Raw genomic sequence first — 18766 nt, 5'->3', positions numbered from 1 at the left:
GTGTTAGTCATCATCTTCATCTGTGTGTGTTTACACTTAGTAATACAGTCACTCCTACTAGAAGGAGGCTGATGAACACACACACACACACACACAGTGTGTGAACTCCATACAGCATTGATAGAAATTCTGCTAATGCTAATGCGAATGCTAATGCAAATGCCCTTGACATGAACAACCTTTCTGTTCATCTGCATTCTGACACATTTCACATCACATCACAGTAATAATGCTGTAGGGTTAAGGTCTACTGGTACACTACTGGTACATTACCGCTCCCTGCTGGTCAACCATGGAAACACAGAAGATCCTACGTTAAAGAAAAGAAAAACATAGTACATACAGTATAAAGAGTGGATTTGTAAATCCTTCTCTATTTTTTCATCATTATTTTTTGCTGTTGTTTTGTGTGTTTTTCGAGTTATTTAAATGAATTTTTTGAAGTTGTTTTGTACATTTCTCAGCAATTATTTTCTGTTTTTGTTTTGTTTTGTTGTCAATTTCCAGGCCGTGGTCTCCAGTCTCTGGAATAACCTGCACCAGTCTTTCCTGGAGCTTAACTGTGTGAACACTTTAAAAAAAAACTGTTGAAAACTTTGTTTTTCAGCAAAGCTTTTAGTTAACTGGATTTAAAAAAAAAAAAATGTTTTTATCCTTTTATGATGCTGCAGTTATGATGTACATACATCCATGTTTTATTATTCTATTATTATTATATTATTATGTTGCGCTTGTATTTTCACCACAGCTCTGTACAGCACTTTGTGATTTTATCTACAAAAAGTGCTTTTTAAATGAATTACTTATACTTAATTTGTATATTTTTTTGCTCATTTTGTGGTTTTGTTGTTTTTTTCTCTAATTTTGTGTGTTAGGTTCTGTTTATTTTAACCCTTGAGTCCTCTTTTTGTTATTCTGTCTTTGTTTATTTGGTTTGTGTTAACTCTTGTCTGTGTTTCAGGCCTCCTCCACTATTTAGCTGAGTGCTTGGACACAGTATGTGTAATGTTGTCAGGTTCGTTGTCTCCCTCCTCGTGTCCCACTGTGCCTGGTCTTGCTCCCTGTTCCTACTCCCCTGTTTTGGATTTAAGTTTTGACTTTGGATTTTGGAATAAAAACATGGATTGGTTCCAGGGACGATATGCTACGATCCTGCCTCCTTCTCTCTCTGCATTTGGGTCCACACCAACACCGAACCGTAACATTTTTGTGTGTTTTTGAAATAACTAATTAAGTCAGTGATTCTCAAACTTTTTTTGGCTCTAGACCCCCTTTTTCTAACTTTTGAATCCAAGTCCCTTATGTACAACTTGAACATTTTGCTCAGAATTCTGTAAAAAAAACAACAATAGAGCATAATGATGGATTGAATGAGTGATAACACATTTTAAAGAATCTCATTTTGTAAATAAGTAGAATAAAACAGTAATATTTATTTCTTTAGTTTTTATGTTTTCTGGTCATCTCCTGATGTGGAACCAACACTGACCTTATATTCTCACTTCATGTTCTAATCAAGATAATTTTTTCTGTTTTTTGTTGTTTGTCTGTTCTTTTTATAATTCAGTATATTTTTCTCTGATTTTTTGTTGTTGGTATTATTTAAATTAATCTCTCTCATTGTGTGTTTTTGGTGTTTTGTATCTTTCTCTGTTTTTTTTTGTGTATTTTGTCGTGATCTTGTGTATTTTTCTCTCATTTAGTGTGTGTTGCTGTAAATAGTATTTTTCTCTCTTAGTGTGTGTGTTTTTGGTTTCATTTTGTGTATTTTGTTGTTGTTTGTTCTTTTTATTATTCTGTATATTTTTCTCTTTGTGTGTTTTTGTTGTCGTTTTGTGAGTTGCCCGTAATATTTAGTGTGATTATCATTTTTAACTAAAAAACAACATATTTTCGAGTATTTCATTTGTTAATTTTCCTCTCTCTCCCTTCTCTCTCTCTCTCTCTCTCTCTCTCCCCCCCCCCCCCCCCCCCCCCTGACAAACGTCAGTCTCTTCCATCTGACAGCTCCTGTCATTGGTTTCCAACGTGCGGCCCGGCCTCCGTTGACGCCTCTCCCTGTCATTAATGGCCTGTTTTTCTTTTTTCCATCACTGCACCTGTTCTTGACTGTCAGACTAACACTGGTCCGTCCCCACAGAGCGACAAACGGCTCCTGGAGGCTCTTCAGGGACCTGAAGGTCAGAGCAGAGCAGGTAAGATCCTCATTCACACTGGTTCTGTAGAACAAACAGAGGATCCATTTATTTCTCTCTGTGTGGTTCTAAATATAGACGTTAAAAGGACATTAGCGGCTCTGTGTGGGATTGGAAATGTCACGGAACACGTCCTGTGTGAATGTGAAGCTGAACAAACTGCTTTGGTTCAATTTATAAAGAGGAAATAAAAGAACAATATGACCTTTGACCTTTGAAGGAATGGAAGAAAGCTACGAGACTTTTGAGGAGGACCTGTGGCCCCCAAAAACTGATCCTCTACAGAAGCCTGTTAGACCCACACGTAGACCAGGTACAAACACACACACACACACACACACACACACACACACACACACACACACACACACACACACACACACACACACACAAATAATCTATTGTTAAAGTGTCTGAACGCTCTCATCCATCCATTGTGTGTGTGTGAATATAACACAGTCATCTCTATAAATACTTTGGAACAGCAGCAGCTGAAATAGGACTCCTGATCTGAAGAAGCTCAACGCTTCGGCCCTTAGTGACAAAAGCAGGGGGCCACAGTGTAACGTCGTCACATTATGTCAATAAAACATGTCGTTAAATCAGAATAAACTTTGAATCATGTCGTTAAATCGTGTAGATCAGTGGTTCTCAAACTATTTTGGCCCAAGTACCCTTTTCTCTAACTTTTGAAACACAACATTTTGCTCAGAATTCTATGAAATAACACCGATAGAGCATAATGATGAAATAAATGAGTGATAACACACATTTTAAAGAATCCCATTTTGCAAATAAGTGGAATAAAACAGTATTTAGCGCCTCCTGAATGGATGTTGTCACGGCAAATTTTCGGTTGACCTCATTTGGAGACATGATTTATGCTCTTGTTGAATTATGATGTCCAGTCAAAGCATGATGATTTTATAAAAAAGGATTTATTATAAACTAAATGAAAAAGAGTACAAAAAAGCTTTCATTCTGTAGGGAGGAAAGGTGGCCAGCAACTCCCGAGAAAGTTCTACAGCTTAAGCTTTAAACAGATAGAGAAAAAGTTCCACCCTGATGAAAAGAAAAGGAGGGGGTCCGTGGAGACGTTGGAGAATGATGAAGAGGTGGATGTATTGAGGAAGGCTGGCACCACTGCTATCTGTCTCGATAGTGTGTGTGCGAGTGTATCTGCATGTGAGTTTGAGTTTAGCCTTGGCCGGTTCAGATGTAGCTGTGTGTGTTTGTGAAGGAATGTGAGTTTTCTCTTTCTCATCAGCAGAGACTGTGTGTTGCTGGCACTGTGGATACAATACAATCTGTCTGTACTGCTAATCTAACATGACTCAGCAAAGAAACAATGTCTCTGTTCAAAAGCACAATGATATAATGCAGTCATTGTGTATTAACACATGACAAATTGTACACATAAACTCACATTTGATGATATGATGATGAATATAATAATTGCCATAAGAATGTATTTCTAGTCTTTATCATGTATGGTCATCTCCCTCCTGATGTGGGACCAAGACTGGCTCTTTTCTTTTTTAGTTCATATTCTAACCAAGATAATTTTTAACAGCAATATTATGATTATCATTTTTAACTAAAAATAAACATTATTAAACCCCATATTTTCATTTGTCCATTTTCCAATTCTCTATCTCACGTACGCCCTGTAGTGCCATCGCGTACCCCCATCTGAGAAACACCAATGTAGATAAATCATGTACTTTAGTTAAATCATGTCGATAACGTGTGAAACTCAAGGCCCGGGGGCCAAATTTGGCCCTTCGGAGCATCTGATGCGGCCCAATGGAGAAAGTGAAAATGAGAGAGAAAACATGAATCATTGTGTAAATTACCATTGTTGTTGAAAGAATTCTAAATCTTTTCCAAAATCCTGAATTTTTTCTCAAATTGTTCCACAAAATCTCCCCAAATTAAATAAAAATTGGTTTAAAAATCAAAGGACATTTAAGTATCTGTCACTTATTGGGTAGATATTGTTGATGCCTTTCATACTTTATGTCTCATTTATAACTGGAAGTGCAAACTTAGTCACATTAATGTAGAACCAGTTTGTTTTCCAACCAAAAACCTGGTCCATATTTGGCCCTGAACTAAAATGAGTTTGACACTCCTGATGTAGATAAATCATGTTGGTAAATGTGTTACTGATTGAACGACATGATTGTTACCTGAAAATAAAATACTCTCGTTTGTTTATTTGTGTTTACATTGATAAAGGTTATTTTTTTTCTTCCTGTAGAAATGTTGAGCACAAGGAAAGTCCCAGAGGTGAGTGAGAAAAGGTCAAACTGTGAGCGTGTGTGAGTTCATTGATTGATTGATTCACATAATTGATTGATTTACAGGCTCCGCCTCCACAGCAACTGAGAGCAGAACCCAAGACGTTCCCCAGAGAACCCAGCCTCCCTCAAACAGGTCAGGCTTTTTTCTCCCCTTTTAATGTGTTTTTGGAGAAATTTTGTAATTCTTTCTCTAATTTGTCCATTTTTGTTGTCATTCTGTCATTATTTTCTGTTTAAGTTTTGCATTGTTGTCAATTTTACTAATTTTGTGTGTTTTTTTTGGAGTAAATTTGTAAATTATTATCAAATTTTGTGTGTTTTTTTGAGTCATTTACGTTTTTTTATTTGATTTTCTGTAATTTTGCTGTCGTTTGGGGTTTTTTTTTTTTTTTAGAAATTTTATAGTATTTCCCCAAATTTTGTGTATTTGTCTTTTTGTGTATTTTTGTTGTCATGCTGTGTTTTTGGAGTCATTTTTGGCCTTGTTTTATGCATTTGTTAACAACTACTTTCAGCTTTTATTTTTGCTTTGTTGAAATTTTGTACGAGTTTTTACTACATTTGTGTATTTGTTATTGTTTTGTGGTTTTTTAGGTCATTTGTGTTTTGTTTTCATATTGTACTTTTTTATATTGTGTATATTTGTTGTTATTTTGTGTTGTTATGAGGTTTTTTTGTACATTTGTACTCGTCTCGTATTTTTTTGGAGTAAACTTGTGTATATTTCTGGGCCTTTCTTGTATTTTTCTGTCATTTTATGTGGTTTTTGGAGTTATTTTCAACATTTACTTTGGGGACCTTACAATTTTTGACGAATGGCCGCACATTGCCCCCGGGTCGCCAGTTGCCTATGCCTGGTTCAGATCATTTCAGCATTGTATTTTTTATTTTTTACACAAACGACTCAGGGTTTCAACATCTTCTAAAGATCCAGGAGTTATTTTTGGTAAATGTTTCTTTCTCATTTCTTGTAACCTATCCTCCTCCTGGTCCTTGTCTTCCAGCTTCCTTACAGAAAGCCTTACCCATCCAGAACCAGAGCCCTGTTGAGAAGCCTTGGGAGAACGTGACTTTGAACCGCTGTCTGCTGGTGGCCATCACCATCCTGGTTCTAACCTCAGGCTTTCAGAGACTCAACGGTGAGAAATAAACATGAATAAATGTCACATTTAAAGCATAAATAACACATTATTTCCTTTTAAAATCACCACAGAAAACTTCCATGGGCGAGAGGATGTGGAGGATGAAGAGTCTGGACTGAGAGTGAGACGCTCTGGCTCTTTACGACACAGAGGACACATGATGGAGGTAATAATAACAATAATAATAATAATAAGATGGCTTTATAGAGCGCTTTTCAAAATAAAACTCAATGACAATTTACAGGCAAACTAAAAACAAACTCCTCTGATTGTAGCCACAGACTTCTCTCTTGGACCTGGTATTCATGTGGCTGCCAGACTTCAACGATGATGATGATGATGATGAAAATGAGGAGGAGGATGAAGATGGAGAGGTGAAAAGAGGAAAATCCAAAAGAGGCGAGAAAAGCTGGAGCAGCCTGAGAAACAAGCCTCCGCCTGCCAAAAAACTCATGAAGAAAAAAGACGGGAAACTAAAGGGAAGGAGAGACGAGAAGGAGACGACAGGAAGAGTTTCAGAGGAAGGTGATGATGAGGATGACCAAGATGTTCCTCAGAGAACTGTCCAATCAGAGAAGAAGAAGGAAAAGAAAAAGACTCAGAAAGAATGAATTGATTTTTGGATTTTTTTTTTTTTCTTCTCTTCTTTAGGAAAACACTCAACAATTCAACAAAAACAAGTGATTTGGATCATCTGTTAATTCACAGGCAGTTACTGTGTTTCCATTTCTATTGGACATGTGACTGTTTGTCTAAAATTATGTTTAAACAAACTTAGTTTAACGGGAAAATCATCCAATCAGAACAAATGTCAGATCAATGTGGAATAAAGTATTTTCCTGTGTCGAGGCTTCAAAGATCAGGATTAAAAAAAACATTAATCACTTATTTTTGCTAAAAACCACAAAATCATTCATCTCTTTCTTACTTTTAACCATCATGTGTTGCCTGGTTTGAAATCTGCCTGGAGGTCTTCAGAATCAGCAAAAAGCCAGAAATCCACAGATTTACCAACAAAGCCTTTCTTAATAAAGCAAACATGGACAACTACAGTATGTGGGCCCTAAAGTACAAATACAAAATTACAACAAAAACACACAAAATTAGAAACTCTACAAAAAAGGACTCTTAAAACACACAATATGCCAAAAAAAATGCAGAGAAAATTCAGAAGATGCAAAACAAGACAAAAGACTTGCAGAAATGACTCCTAAAACACACAAGTTTACAAAAAAAATTAAAAATACAGAAAGATATGCAAAACGACATCAGAAATGCACAATTTAAAAAAAGTAACTGGGCAAAACACAAATAACAGAAGCTATACAAAAAGACTCAACACTGGATGCCCATAAATATACACAAAAATGACTCCCAAAGGTGTACAAAACTGATTATGTACATCTGTATGGGTTCTTTTTTGTTGTCTATTTTGTATTTTAGAGAAGATTTGACCCTTTTGTTGATGTTTTGCCTGCTTTCTGAGTTAAGCATTTTTTGTCCTTTTGTGCATTTTAACTGACATGAAGTATTGCCTCTATTGTGACGCAAGCCTTAACTAATGTAAAATGCACGTTAGAATGGCTAATTTTGTCTAAAACTGCCTGGCCCCAACCATTGCTGTGCAGCAGCCATTTTTTTTTTGTGGGTTCTTGGATTTTTCTTTGATTTTAACTGTGATTTGAGTCATTTTCTTCACTGAACAGGTGTGTCTAATGTCTGAGCTTGACTTTGAGGTGAAAAATAGAACACTATTAGATTATTAGACTTATAAAACATGTTGATGAACATGTTTGTTGTGTGAGACAAAAACACCAAAGTTCTCCAGATTTGAACAGGATTTAATTACAGAAAAAGAATCTAAAACACCTTTGAATACAAAAGAACAATATTTCATATCTGAAATAACCAAAACAAAAGGAAGGATGTGTATCAGCGTCAGCGCCCTGTTAAAGGACCTCAGGAGGAGGCGGCCTCATGGGCATGGGGGGCAGGGCCATCTGAGGGGGCATGTGGCCGGGCCCCGAAGCCCCCGGGGGTAAAGGAGGCATCCCTCCTGGGGGAGGAGGGAGAGAGTCGGTGGGTCGGGGGCCGACCCCTGGCATCAGGGGGGAGGGCCTCTTCATTCCTGCAGGGATGGGCACCCCACTGGACGGGACCAGAGCCTTCTCCATTTTAAAATGAAACTGAAGGAAGAACTGAGAGAGAGAGAGAACAAGTGGTGATGATGATGATGATGATGATGAAGGATCAATAACAGGCTCAGATCAGTTCTACCTGTTTGGTTTCTTTATTCCAGTGAGTCCAGAAACGACTTTCTGCTTTATCGATCTCTCTACTGGGAACCTGTGGAGAGATCGATAATGATGATGAAGATGATGATGTCACACACAGGGGGAGGAAGAGGAAATAAATAATCTCTTACTTTGAAGGCGATGGTCTCGTAGGGCTCTGCCGCCAACAGCAGGTACTGCCAGCGTCGATCTGGAGGCTCAATGCGCTGCTCGTACGCCGACATGAAACGATGCCTCGGACCAATTCCCTCAGCGACCTCTGGATAGTCGATCTAACACGCACACACGCAGACAAAGACACACACATAGACAGAGACACACGCACACATGCATTAGAATAATGATCGATTAGAGCATTAACCCAGGAAGTAGCAAAGACTGTTGTTGTTTTGAACATTATTTTTCTCTCATTTTGTGTATTTTTGTAGTAATTTTGTATAACAAATTCTCAAATTTTGTGTATTGTTGCAATTCTGTGTTTATAGAGTCATTCATATTTATTTTTGGGTCATTTTGTAATTTTTCATCAGCAATCATTTTCTGTTTTTGTTTAGCTTTGTTGTCATTTTGTGTAATTTACTGATCTTTTGTGTGTTCTCTCGTTTTGTGTTTTTGCTGTTTTTAGAGCATTTTGTAATTCTCTCTCTAATTCTGTGTATTTGTTATCATTTTTGTAGTCGACTAATCTATCCATTATTCTTTGGATTAGTCGACTAGTCACGATTATTTTTCTGTTCTGAAGCATATATTTTGGACTGTTTTTTTTAGTAAACCTGATTAAATCCATCAACCTGTTGTACTGTGACGACATGTTTTACACAGAGGAATTAAAACAATGACATAAAACATATTTGTAGTGTAGTTATTATATTTAACACATAAAATATCATTGAAATCACAATAAAATCATGAATAAATTAAATATCACAAACTTAAAGTGTAAGTTGTCTTGAACAAAATAGTAATAATAGTAAACAAAGAAAGTAAAGTAAGAAACTTTAAAAAGCTGGAGCTAATCTGGCAGTAGGTTGTGGTGGTAATGTGATACACAAAGTCAGTGGCACCACACTGCCCCTAGTGGTCAATGTAAGGCACTGCAGCAGAAAGAAAAAGAAACCAGGAGGCGGCCACAAGCTGGATTTGGATTTTATCATTAATTTGCAATATTAAACAATGTGTCGACGCCATAAAACCTGGGCCAAAATTTTTTTGTAGTTGACATTATCGATTATGTCGACAAATCATTGCAGCCTTAGTTGTCATTCTGTATTTTTGGGTCATTTTATAAATTTGTCAGCAATTATTTTCTGTTTTTGTTTTGCTTTGTTGTCGTTTTTTTTTTTTTGCTGATTTTGTGTTTTTGGAGTAGATTTGTATATTCTTCTCAAATTTTGTGTGTTTTTGGATTCATTTATATTTATTTTTGGGGTCGTTTTGTAAATTTGTCAGCAATTATTTTCTGTTTAGTTTTTGCGTTGTCATTTTGTATCATTGTTGCTCATTTTTGAGTTTTTGTTGTTGTTTTGTGTGTTTTCAGAGTAAATTTGTGTCTTGTGTTTTCTTTAAGTCATTTATGTATTTTGTTGTAATTTAATTTTTCTTTAAATTTTGTGTGTATTTGTTGTTGTTTTGTATTTTTATCAGGTTTTTTTTTTTTATTTCTTGTATGTTTTTTGGGGTTCATTTGTGTATTTATTTATTGGCTACATTCCGTTCTTACACACATGTAAATATTGAACACATTTTAAATTCTTACCTGGAAAAGTAAAGACTGCTGTCCAGTCTCTGGGTCTCTCTGTTTGGTTACTAAACACACATAAACACACAAAAAGAAGAGCACGTGTTAACACACTCCGGTCCTTTCAGTAACGCGCACACGCACACACACACCCTACCTTTGTAGCCTGGTCGGCCGATTTTAACAAACTTCTTCACCTCCACTTTAACTTTAGCTGGAGCTGGTTGAGCTGGAGCTTCTTTGGCCTCTTTAGCTGCTCGTCTCGCTCTGAGAAAACAAACAGATTCAGGTTTATTTAAATCTAAAATACAAGACACCACAACATGTAAATAACTACTACATAACCTTTACTATTCTGCTCAGGGAATTATGATATTATTGTACGACAGAGAGGGGACACTGTCATTGTATTGTGTGTTTTGTATTGTATATTTTTCTGTTATCGTCATTTTGTATATTTTTCTGTTATTGATGTGTTTATTTGTAGTTATGTAAACATTTTTTTTTTTTTTTTAGATATTTTGTAAATTTTTCTGTTTTTGTAGTCATTTTGTATATTTTTGGAGTCATTTTGTATATTTTAATGTGTTTCTGTAGTCGTTTTTCTAAGTTTTTAGAGTCGTTTTTTATATACTTTTCTGTTTGTGTAGTCGTTTTGTACGTTTTTGGAGTCATTTCTTATATTTTTCTGTTGTTGTTTTTGTAGTCATTTTGTATGTTTTTTGTAGTCATTTTGTATGTTTTTTGTAGTCATTTTGTATGTTTTTTGTAGTCATTTTGTATGTTTTTGGAGTCATTTTGTACATTTTTCTGTGCATTTTGTTGTGGTTTGGTAAAATTATACAGTTGCTTTGTAAGTTTTTTGTGTCATTTTGTATATCTTTCTGTTTTTGTAGTCCTTTTTTAAGTTTTTGGAGTCATTTTGGAATCATTTAGTATATTTTTCTGTGTTTTTACAGTCGTTTTTTTGAGTTATTTTGTGTATTTTTGCTGTTTTTTGTGTGATTTGGGGTCCATCTTGTGTGTTTACTTTGGGAGCCAAACAAATTTAGACTGTTGTGTCTGTTGTAAATAATAAAAGTCTGAAAAATATCTATTGACGTAAACGTGCTTGAACCCAAACATTCAAAAGCTTAAAATATGAATTTATTTCTTTGTGCTGTGGTTTATTTATTTATTTTACATATTAAACATAGTGAAGGGTGTACACTTACAAGTTTGTCTGATGCTTCTTTCCTTGCGTGTGAGCCAAGTAACTTCCCTGAAACACAGGAAAACGTCATTAATCATAAAAAAACACAGAGAGAAACAGATGTAAGCAGGAATATATATATCCCGTGTCTTCTCACCTCATTGTTGTGGAGCGTCAGACACAGTTTACACTCGTACGAGCCTAAATGGTTCTTCATAAAGTAGGGGTCTTTGTTGATGTCGATGGTTTCCAGGGCCAGCTGACGTAGCCGCTCTCTACGGTCACGGTTGCTCTCGGAGGCCGACGCCACCCCTCCGCTCCCCGTCTTCCCTCCAGCTCGATGCTGGAAATCCATCTTGGCGACGATTTGATTCTACACCTGCACACCCACAGATTCCACACAAACAGCAGAATGTTCACTGCTTGAAAAAACCATTACTGCATTAGTTACTAACTGTTATGATTTTCATAACTAATCTAACATCAGATATGAATACTCATCAAATGTGTTGAATGCAGATAATAACATTCATTACAGCATTTTAAATAAAGACCAACCTGAGCATTAACACAAGAAAGGGTTTTTGTTTGTTTTTCCCCTAATATTAGTTGTTTTTTCTTTTTTGTATTATGATTTTTATTATGATGTGCATTTTTCTCTCAATTTGGAGTAATTTTGTATATTTTTCTGAAAATATTGTGCATTTTTTTTTTGGTTCTTTTATGTGTTTTTGCTGTCATTTTCTATATTTTGGGGGTCATTTTGTGTATTTTTCCTGATAATATTATGCCCTTTTTGGTTCTTTTGTATATTTTCCTGTAATTCTGAGCTTATTAGGAGTAACTTGGGGTTTTAGGAGTTTAATTTGTGCATATTTGATGTCGTTTTGCATATTTGTCTGTATAAGTTTAGTCATGTAGTGTATTTTTCCTATAAAATTGTGTGTATTTTGAGTATTTTTGTGTTTTAGGGGTTATTTTTGTCCATTTTTGCTCGTATACTTTGGGGGCCACACAAAATTATAGTTTCTACTATGTGTTACCATGACTCAAGTGTAAATTGAATATTTAACATTCCATATATTATTCTATATATTGTTGCTACAACAACAGTAACCGATCTTTAGCCATGGGAAAGTGATATATTTACATGAAACTGCAACACAATAAAGGCCAAACTAAAATGAATGAGCTTTAAAATCACTTCAAATATTAGTAATAGCTGTTCAACTGCGAATCCAAACCACACAAAATGTAGTTTAACTGTGACTAACAATGCTTATAAAGCCTAAAATAAAAGCGTAGAGTGATTATCAATCATAATATAGCGCAAAGGCTTGTTAGCTAACATTCGGGGATGAATGTATCTTGATGCTAATGCTAAGCTAACTGCATTGCAGTCTTGTAGAATAATTATTTATAACTAAACCGATGACAAAGACGCAATATATACCAAGCTTGATAAATTCTAAAACGAACTGTACTAAATGAAATAAAACCAATTTTAAAGTCTCCCAAACACTCACCAACAGTCAAACAACGACAGGCTCACGCTGCTGCTCAGGGCCTTAACTGCGCATGCGCAGCTTCTACACCATGAAAGTAAACTTAGCTGGCAATTCAGAGCGACAGATTCCGTCTTTTAATTCATAAAAATAAATTTAAACTTTTCTTTAGTTCAAGAAGCCTGTTTTTGTGCCCTCAGTGTTCTGACTATTTTTTCTCTGACCAATCGGATTTCAAATGCCTTTGCTGTCATTTAAAGCCATGACGATAGAATTAAAAAATCACAAATTAATGAGACAAGTCTTTGTGCATGATTTTAATTGCTGAATTTTTTCGTGCTGTTATGTGTGTTTTGATCATTTTTTTGTCCTTATATTGTGTATTTTTCTAGTTTTGTGTGTATTAGTTGTCATTTTGTACATTTTTCCTGTTTTATGTCTACATCATTTTGCGTGTTGTTGTCTTTGTGTTGTGTATTTTTTGTAATTCTGTGTCATTTTGTTGTCAAGTGTTCTTTTAGAGTCATTTGTGTAATTTTCTCTCACTTTGTTCATTTTTGTCTAATATTGTGTATTTACCGTGCTGCTTGGTGTGTTTTTGTTGTCATTTTGTCAATTTTTGTGTATTTTGGTCACCATTTTGTTGTCATTTGTCATTGTGAATTTTTAGTGTGTTTTTGGAGTCATTTTAGTGAGTTCCTGTAGTCATTTTGTGTATCTATGGAGTCGTTTTGTGAATTTTTGTGTGTTCATGGAGTCATTTAATGAGATTTTGGAGTCATTTTGTGAGTTTTTTGTGTGTTTATTGAATCATTTTGTGTATTTTTTGTGTTTATGGATTCATTTTGTGTGTTTGTGGCGTCATTTTGTGAATTTTTGTATGTTTTATGAGTCATTTTGTGAGTTTACTTTGAGGACCGCACTACAGACGCTCTGAGAACGAAACTGTGCTTCAATTCTTTTTGTCCTTTACTGTTTGCCGTACAACTGTGCACGGAAGGAGTGTCTTTATGGTCTCTACACACCGTACACAGCAGTGTACATATCCGTGTGTGTAGCATTGACAACATTACATTAGACCTTGAATGACGGCAGAAATGACAGGGTGTGCTCACGAGGAGGATGTTAGATAACGACGTTTGATACACAGCTGTTAGACGGAATGGGAGTGTAGTAGTGTGTGTGTACTAGTGTGTGTGTCCGTGATGCGTTTCAACGAGAAGGAGCTGGTGTCTCTGAGCAGACAACCCTCAGTTATTTCAGCAGAGCTGGGAATGAGGGGACCGAAGAAAGGAGACGGTGAGCTGCTCTTCATCATCATCATCATTACACACACTCACTCAGTGGTCATCTGTAGCTGAGGTGTAACCCTGTGACGTCACTCCACAGTGGTGAAGAGGAGGATGGTGAAACTTGTCGTCAACTTTCTCTTTTATTTCCGAACGGATGAAGATGAGGTGAGTTGAACTGATTCAACTTGTTCACACTGAACCTGATCACACAACCTGCATTAAAACTGGATTCAACCTCTGGGAAACTGAGCTACTACAAAGCTACTCAATGACCAGAAGGGATAAAAGGTGGAGTTCAAGGTCTTGTTCAGCAGCTAGAGGAGGATGGAGTGGAGTGGTGTGGACTCTGCATTGATCCTTCGTGGTAAAGAAAGAGCTGAGCCTAAAGACGAAGCTCAAGATCTACTGGTCGACCTTGGCTCCTACCCTCACCTATGGTGATGAGCTTTGGGTCATGACCCAAAGAACAAGATTGCTACAATTGGCAGAAATGAGTTTTCTCCGTAGGGTGGCTGGGCTCTCCCCTAAGGTGTGTTCACACCCAACGCGACTCTGGTGACCAGATTTAATCCTAAATCAATATAAATGACACGACGTCAAGCAACCTTCCTTCAAGTGACGCTACTCACGTGATTCTAGCTGCTCAATCGCACCATCAAAGTTGAAAATTTGAAACTTACGTTCCTCCCTACGTCATGGGTGGTAGATGAAGCGAGCAAGAAGTCTCATCACGGGCTATTTAAAGGGGCGGTATTATGAAAAAATCACTTTATAATTGGTTTTGCTACAGTGATATACATCCCTTTAGCCTCATTCAGAGGGACAACGTTGAAAAAGTCCTGTTTCCTCCCTCCCTTGTTATTCCACATTTTGTAAAAAGTCAGCTTCAAATGGGTGAGTTGGATTTTTCTCGCTACTTGATATCACCTAGCGGAAACTCCTCCTCCTGACAATCCTGGCTCCTCCTACCCTATAAGAATGTGAGTGTCTCCCTCTTAAACTACTTCACAGCTAAAACAAACACTGCTGTTTAATATAGAATATACATTATACTTTAGAACCCAGGGAGCAGTTCCATTTTTTCGTAACCGTTATATCGCCTTGTATCACCTTTGACTTGATCTGACGTGTTTGTGACAATGCGACGCAGCGGTTGGACAAAACAAATGATTATCACCTTAAATGCACTATTCCTGTAGTTAATAGAGATGAGGAGGAAGAGAAAGTGACTCAGCTGCTGCTGCTGCTGCGATAGACACAGCCTGAAGCGCTGAGACGGACTCACAATCACAATAGCCACTTAAATAGCCATGTGTTTTACTGTAATGTGTAGTTTTTTGACTGTAAACAATAACAACAGTGTGTGGACAGCAAAGTGAGAATCGCTTTGGTGATCACTGATCTCCCGCGCAAGAGCGAGGCATAATGTCTGCGTCTATAGACACGCCCACTCATGAATATGCATAAGTTGGCCCAAAAACAGCCTGTTTATAGAAGGGTCATGAAATTGACTTTTCAGAGGCCTAAAACTTCAGAAAACAAGTGAGTTTGGGAAAATAAACCTGAAATACTATGTTGGGGTTCTTAGAACAAATAGAGATGGGTGAAAAATAGCATAATATTGGACCTTTAAGCATCTATAGGCACTGAAGTGTGAACGCATCTTTAGATCGTGCGATTGAGGCGGTATAATTGCATGAGTCACGTCGCTTGAAGGGAGGTCGCTTGACGTTGTGTCATTTACATTGATTTAGAATGAAATCAAGTCACCAGAGTCCTGGAAGTTGCGTTTGGTGTGAACTCGCCTTGAGTCGCTAAAAGTCACTCAAAGTCGAACATCAGAATCATAATCAGAAAGGATTTTATTTTTATTTTATTTGCTCCGCCAACACCGTCTCTGTGTCCAGTCCTTTCTAATGTACATCTGGTTTAATATAAAGTAAAAATATGCTGAGTATAAATGTAATTGTTTTATCAGCCGGTCGGAGCCTTGCTGTTGGAGCAGTGTAGGGTGGAGAAAGAAGACGGTCCTACGTTCTCCATCAGTGAGTCATGGCGTCCACGCACGTACGCGCACACACACACACAGTTCTTACAGACTAACTGATACAGCTTTTATTTCTTCTCCAGCTTTTATGGATGAAGCTGAAAGGAAGTATGTGTTTGAGTGTGATTCTGAGGAGCAGTGCAGAGAGTGGATGGACGCCATCGTTAAAGCTAGGTATGACTGAACTTTGTTCCTCATCCTCATCAACACTAACCATTATTAAAACTGACTTGTTGAATCATGACACAATTAAAACTTGCAGCAATCAGAGTAACGTTATGCAGCCCCCAACGCAAATGCTCAAGATGACCTTGTAAGCCCACAAAACGTCAGAAAAACATGCAAAACCACAACAAACATACACAAATATACACCAAAATAAAAGACCACTACACGTTTACACAAAAAACTGAAGAATATACAAAACGGCAACAAAAAAATATACAAATCAAAAAACATGCCCAAAAATGGTATTCCAAAACCAAATAAATGACATCAAAAACACACGAAATAGCTCGTAACAGACAAAGCCACAACAAAAATAAAAGGAAGGACTGAGAAACATACAAATCAACAACAAAAACAGACAAAATTACATTTGAACAGGAAAATTAAAAATATACAATATACCAAAAATACACAAAGTGACTTGAAAACACAAAACACAAGTACAAATTTACACACAAAAAAAAATGAAAACTTTACAAAACAGCAACAAAAATAATCAAAGTGACTCAACAAAAATGCTTCCAAAACCGAAGAATGACAATTAAAACACGCAGACATATCAGACAAAACAACCAAGAGGAAGGACAGAAATCAACAGAAAAAATTCAGAAAATTAAAACTAAAAGAAAAATACACAATACGAATCCATAAAAAAAAAATACACAAAAATTATTCCAGAAATATACAAAACAAAAAGACAAATACACAAAAATTACTCCAAATACAAAAAAAGAAAAGAAAATAATGATGTGACTTTATTGCATGTATGCACATTTTAATATACATACATAAGAAAGTGAACATTAACTTGAGAAATAATTAATGGGACTCATCTCTGCTTCAGAACTCACTGAATCTACCACCTTTGTATGTGTTTTTATCTTATTTTACCTTATCTCATCTTTCACAGTTATGAGTTTATGAGGAAGAACCTGATTTTCTATCGAACTGAAATCCACAGACTTACAGGAAAGGTGAGAGAAATGTGTTTCCTTCATGTTTTCTCGTGGAAACACAGATTTTTTGCATTTTATTCTGGTGGTGGAATCAAAACCTATAATTAATTAATTTAGTGTAAATTGGAACTTTTTAAAAACATTTATTATCATTTTTAACGCATTCTTCTGTCCTTCACAGGATCCCTTGGAGCAGTACGGCATCTCTGATGAAACTCGTTTCCAGGTCAGTAACGGACTGAAGCTGGAGTCCAGGGACACTTCGTCTCTGTAGATCTGCACAGCGCCTCCTGGTGGACAATCTCTGTCCTCACACTGGCATTCCTCCAATCTCTGGCCTCAGAATCACTATAACCATCATCACCAGTCACTCCCATTTACTGCTGCTGCGCCACACAATTAGCATGATGCTAACGCATTAGCTTTAACAACACATACTGATGAACGTCTTTGAATGCTGTACGTAGAAATACTGTGATTTCCTCTGTTGCTATCATTAGCGTTCATTAAGTTAGCATCAGGTTTATCATCCAATCTGAAAATCAGTGAATTAGTTAAATATTTTTTATGATATGTTGTTTCAAATCCTTTTTTTAAAGCATGTAATCTCATCCTTTGTGTAAATAAGAGTCTCATGATGAGTTGCTGCTGCTGTATCTTCTTTCAGGCACTTTGAATGATATATTCCTCTAGTTTAGCTGTTATGGAAAAACTATTTTAATATAATTTTAAAACTGTTGCATGTATAACAAATGACGATAGTTTGCAACTATAATCTTCATTTTATTTGCTGAAAGTTTAAGTATAAAGTGCAAATGTCTTTTCTTTGTTTTTTATTTTGGTTGTCTGCTTTTTACGCTACATTTTTTTCACTGACATCACTTTGGTTTTACTAATAAAGTTTTTTGTTTGATAAGAATTGAATGCTTCATATTCATAATTTTCCATGAACTGGTGTTTCATAAACTGCTATAATGTGAGTCGACAACAGACAGGGACGCACAAAATGACACCAATAACACAAAATGATAAAAACATTAACCACAAAAACGCAAAAGTATACAAAACAACTACAAAAGTACACAAAATGAATCCAAAAACATCATCTGACAACACACAAAGCACTGCAAAGAAAAGAAAAATATATAAAATAAGAGAAAAAATTGCAAAAAATAGATGTAATGAAGAAAAAAACTGTCATTATTCTAAACTTTTGACTTTATTCTCACAAAATTCCAACTTTGTTCTCATAAAATTGTGACTATTCTCATAAAGTTGTGACTATTCTCATAAAATAATTACTTTGTCATGAAATTATAGCTATATTCTCATAAAATGATGACTATTCTTATAAAATTAACTTTGTTCTCATACAATTATGTAATTATTCTCATTAAATTATAACTTTATTGTCATGAAATTATAACTTTATTTTCATAAAATTTGTAACTTTGATCTCATAATTGTGACTTTATTCTCATAAAATTGTGACTTTATTCTCATAAAATTATGACTATTTTTGTTTATAAAATTGACTATTCGCATAAAATGATTACTTTGTCATGAAATTATAGCTATATTCACATGAAATGACTATTCTTATAAAATTGACTTTGTTCTCATACAATTATGTCATTATTCTCATAAAATTCTAACTTTGTCATGAAATTATAACTTTATTTTCATAAAATTTGGGACTTTTATCTCATAAAATTGCAACTTTTTCCAACTCAATTATGACTTTTTCTTGTGAAAGTAGGGCTTTATTCTCATATAGGAGTTGTTTTTTTTTCCTTTCTCATAAAGTCAAAGTAATCTTTTTCCCTCAGTATGACACAAAGCTTTCGTCGCATTGCGTTAAACAAAAATGA

At 35.8% G+C, this 18766-nt stretch overlaps 3 protein-coding genes across 3 annotated transcripts; 2 read left to right on the top strand and 1 right to left on the bottom strand.

Moving 5' to 3' along the window:
- The first annotated feature begins 2036 nt into the window (after positions 1–2036).
- Positions 2037–6695, top strand: LOC114459749 (mitotic apparatus protein p62-like). The gene is made up of 7 exons (XM_028441908.1): positions 2037–2195; positions 2416–2508; positions 4459–4487; positions 4565–4634; positions 5506–5640; positions 5715–5809; positions 5919–6695. Exons 2-7 carry the CDS (start codon positions 2418–2420, stop codon positions 6252–6254), a joined length of 756 nt encoding a protein of 251 aa, XP_028297709.1. The 5' UTR covers positions 2037–2195; positions 2416–2417; the 3' UTR covers positions 6255–6695.
- Positions 6696–7592: 897 nt separating this feature from the next.
- LOC114459736 (splicing factor 3A subunit 2-like) lies at positions 7593–11246 on the bottom strand. The gene is made up of 7 exons (XM_028441893.1): positions 11025–11246; positions 10890–10936; positions 9833–9942; positions 9694–9743; positions 8069–8209; positions 7921–7989; positions 7593–7841 (listed from the first exon to the last, which is right to left on the bottom strand). Exons 1-7 carry the CDS (start codon positions 11220–11222, stop codon positions 7593–7595), a joined length of 864 nt encoding a protein of 287 aa, XP_028297694.1. The 5' UTR covers positions 11223–11246.
- A 2112-nt stretch (positions 11247–13358) lies between these two features.
- Positions 13359–17341, top strand: LOC114459748 (pleckstrin homology domain-containing family J member 1-like). The gene is made up of 6 exons (XM_028441907.1): positions 13359–13671; positions 13762–13829; positions 15643–15709; positions 15795–15885; positions 16850–16913; positions 17077–17341. Exons 1-6 carry the CDS (start codon positions 13578–13580, stop codon positions 17167–17169), a joined length of 477 nt encoding a protein of 158 aa, XP_028297708.1. The 5' UTR covers positions 13359–13577; the 3' UTR covers positions 17170–17341.
- Positions 17342–18766: the final 1425 nt, after the last annotated feature.

This window comes from Gouania willdenowi, unplaced genomic scaffold (assembly GCF_900634775.1).
Source record: "Gouania willdenowi unplaced genomic scaffold, fGouWil2.1 scaffold_340_arrow_ctg1, whole genome shotgun sequence".
Taxonomy (NCBI): Eukaryota; Metazoa; Chordata; class Actinopteri; order Blenniiformes; family Gobiesocidae; genus Gouania; species Gouania willdenowi.
This window is presented reverse-complemented; position numbering and strand designations above follow the sequence as displayed.

What these genes read in the sequence shown, in the direction of transcription:
- LOC114459749 (XM_028441908.1), top strand. Translation starts at nt 2,418, where the DNA reads ATGGAAGAAAGCTACGAGACTTTTGAGGAGGACCTGTGGCCCCCAAAA. An exon ending in TAGACCCACACGTAGACCAG is followed by an intron (nt 2,509 to 4,458) that starts GTACAAACACAC and finishes TTCTTCCTGTAG; the next exon opens with AAATGTTGAGCACAAGGAAA. An exon ending in AGGCTTTCAGAGACTCAACG is followed by an intron (nt 5,641 to 5,714) that starts GTGAGAAATAAA and finishes AAATCACCACAG; the next exon opens with AAAACTTCCATGGGCGAGAG.
- LOC114459736 (XM_028441893.1), bottom strand. Translation starts at nt 11,222, where the DNA reads ATGGATTTCCAGCATCGAGCTGGAGGGAAGACGGGGAGCGGAGGGGTG. An exon ending in AGCAGTCTTTACTTTTCCAG is followed by an intron (nt 8,210 to 9,693) that starts GTAAGAATTTAA and finishes TGTGCGTGTTAG; the next exon opens with ATCGACTATCCAGAGGTCGC. An exon ending in ACGAGACCATCGCCTTCAAA is followed by an intron (nt 7,990 to 8,068) that starts GTAAGAGATTAT and finishes ATCTCTCCACAG; the next exon opens with GTTCCCAGTAGAGAGATCGA.
- LOC114459748 (XM_028441907.1), top strand. Translation starts at nt 13,578, where the DNA reads ATGCGTTTCAACGAGAAGGAGCTGGTGTCTCTGAGCAGACAACCCTCA. An exon ending in CGGTCCTACGTTCTCCATCA is followed by an intron (nt 15,710 to 15,794) that starts GTGAGTCATGGC and finishes TTTCTTCTCCAG; the next exon opens with CTTTTATGGATGAAGCTGAA. An exon ending in TCCACAGACTTACAGGAAAG is followed by an intron (nt 16,914 to 17,076) that starts GTGAGAGAAATG and finishes TGTCCTTCACAG; the next exon opens with GATCCCTTGGAGCAGTACGG.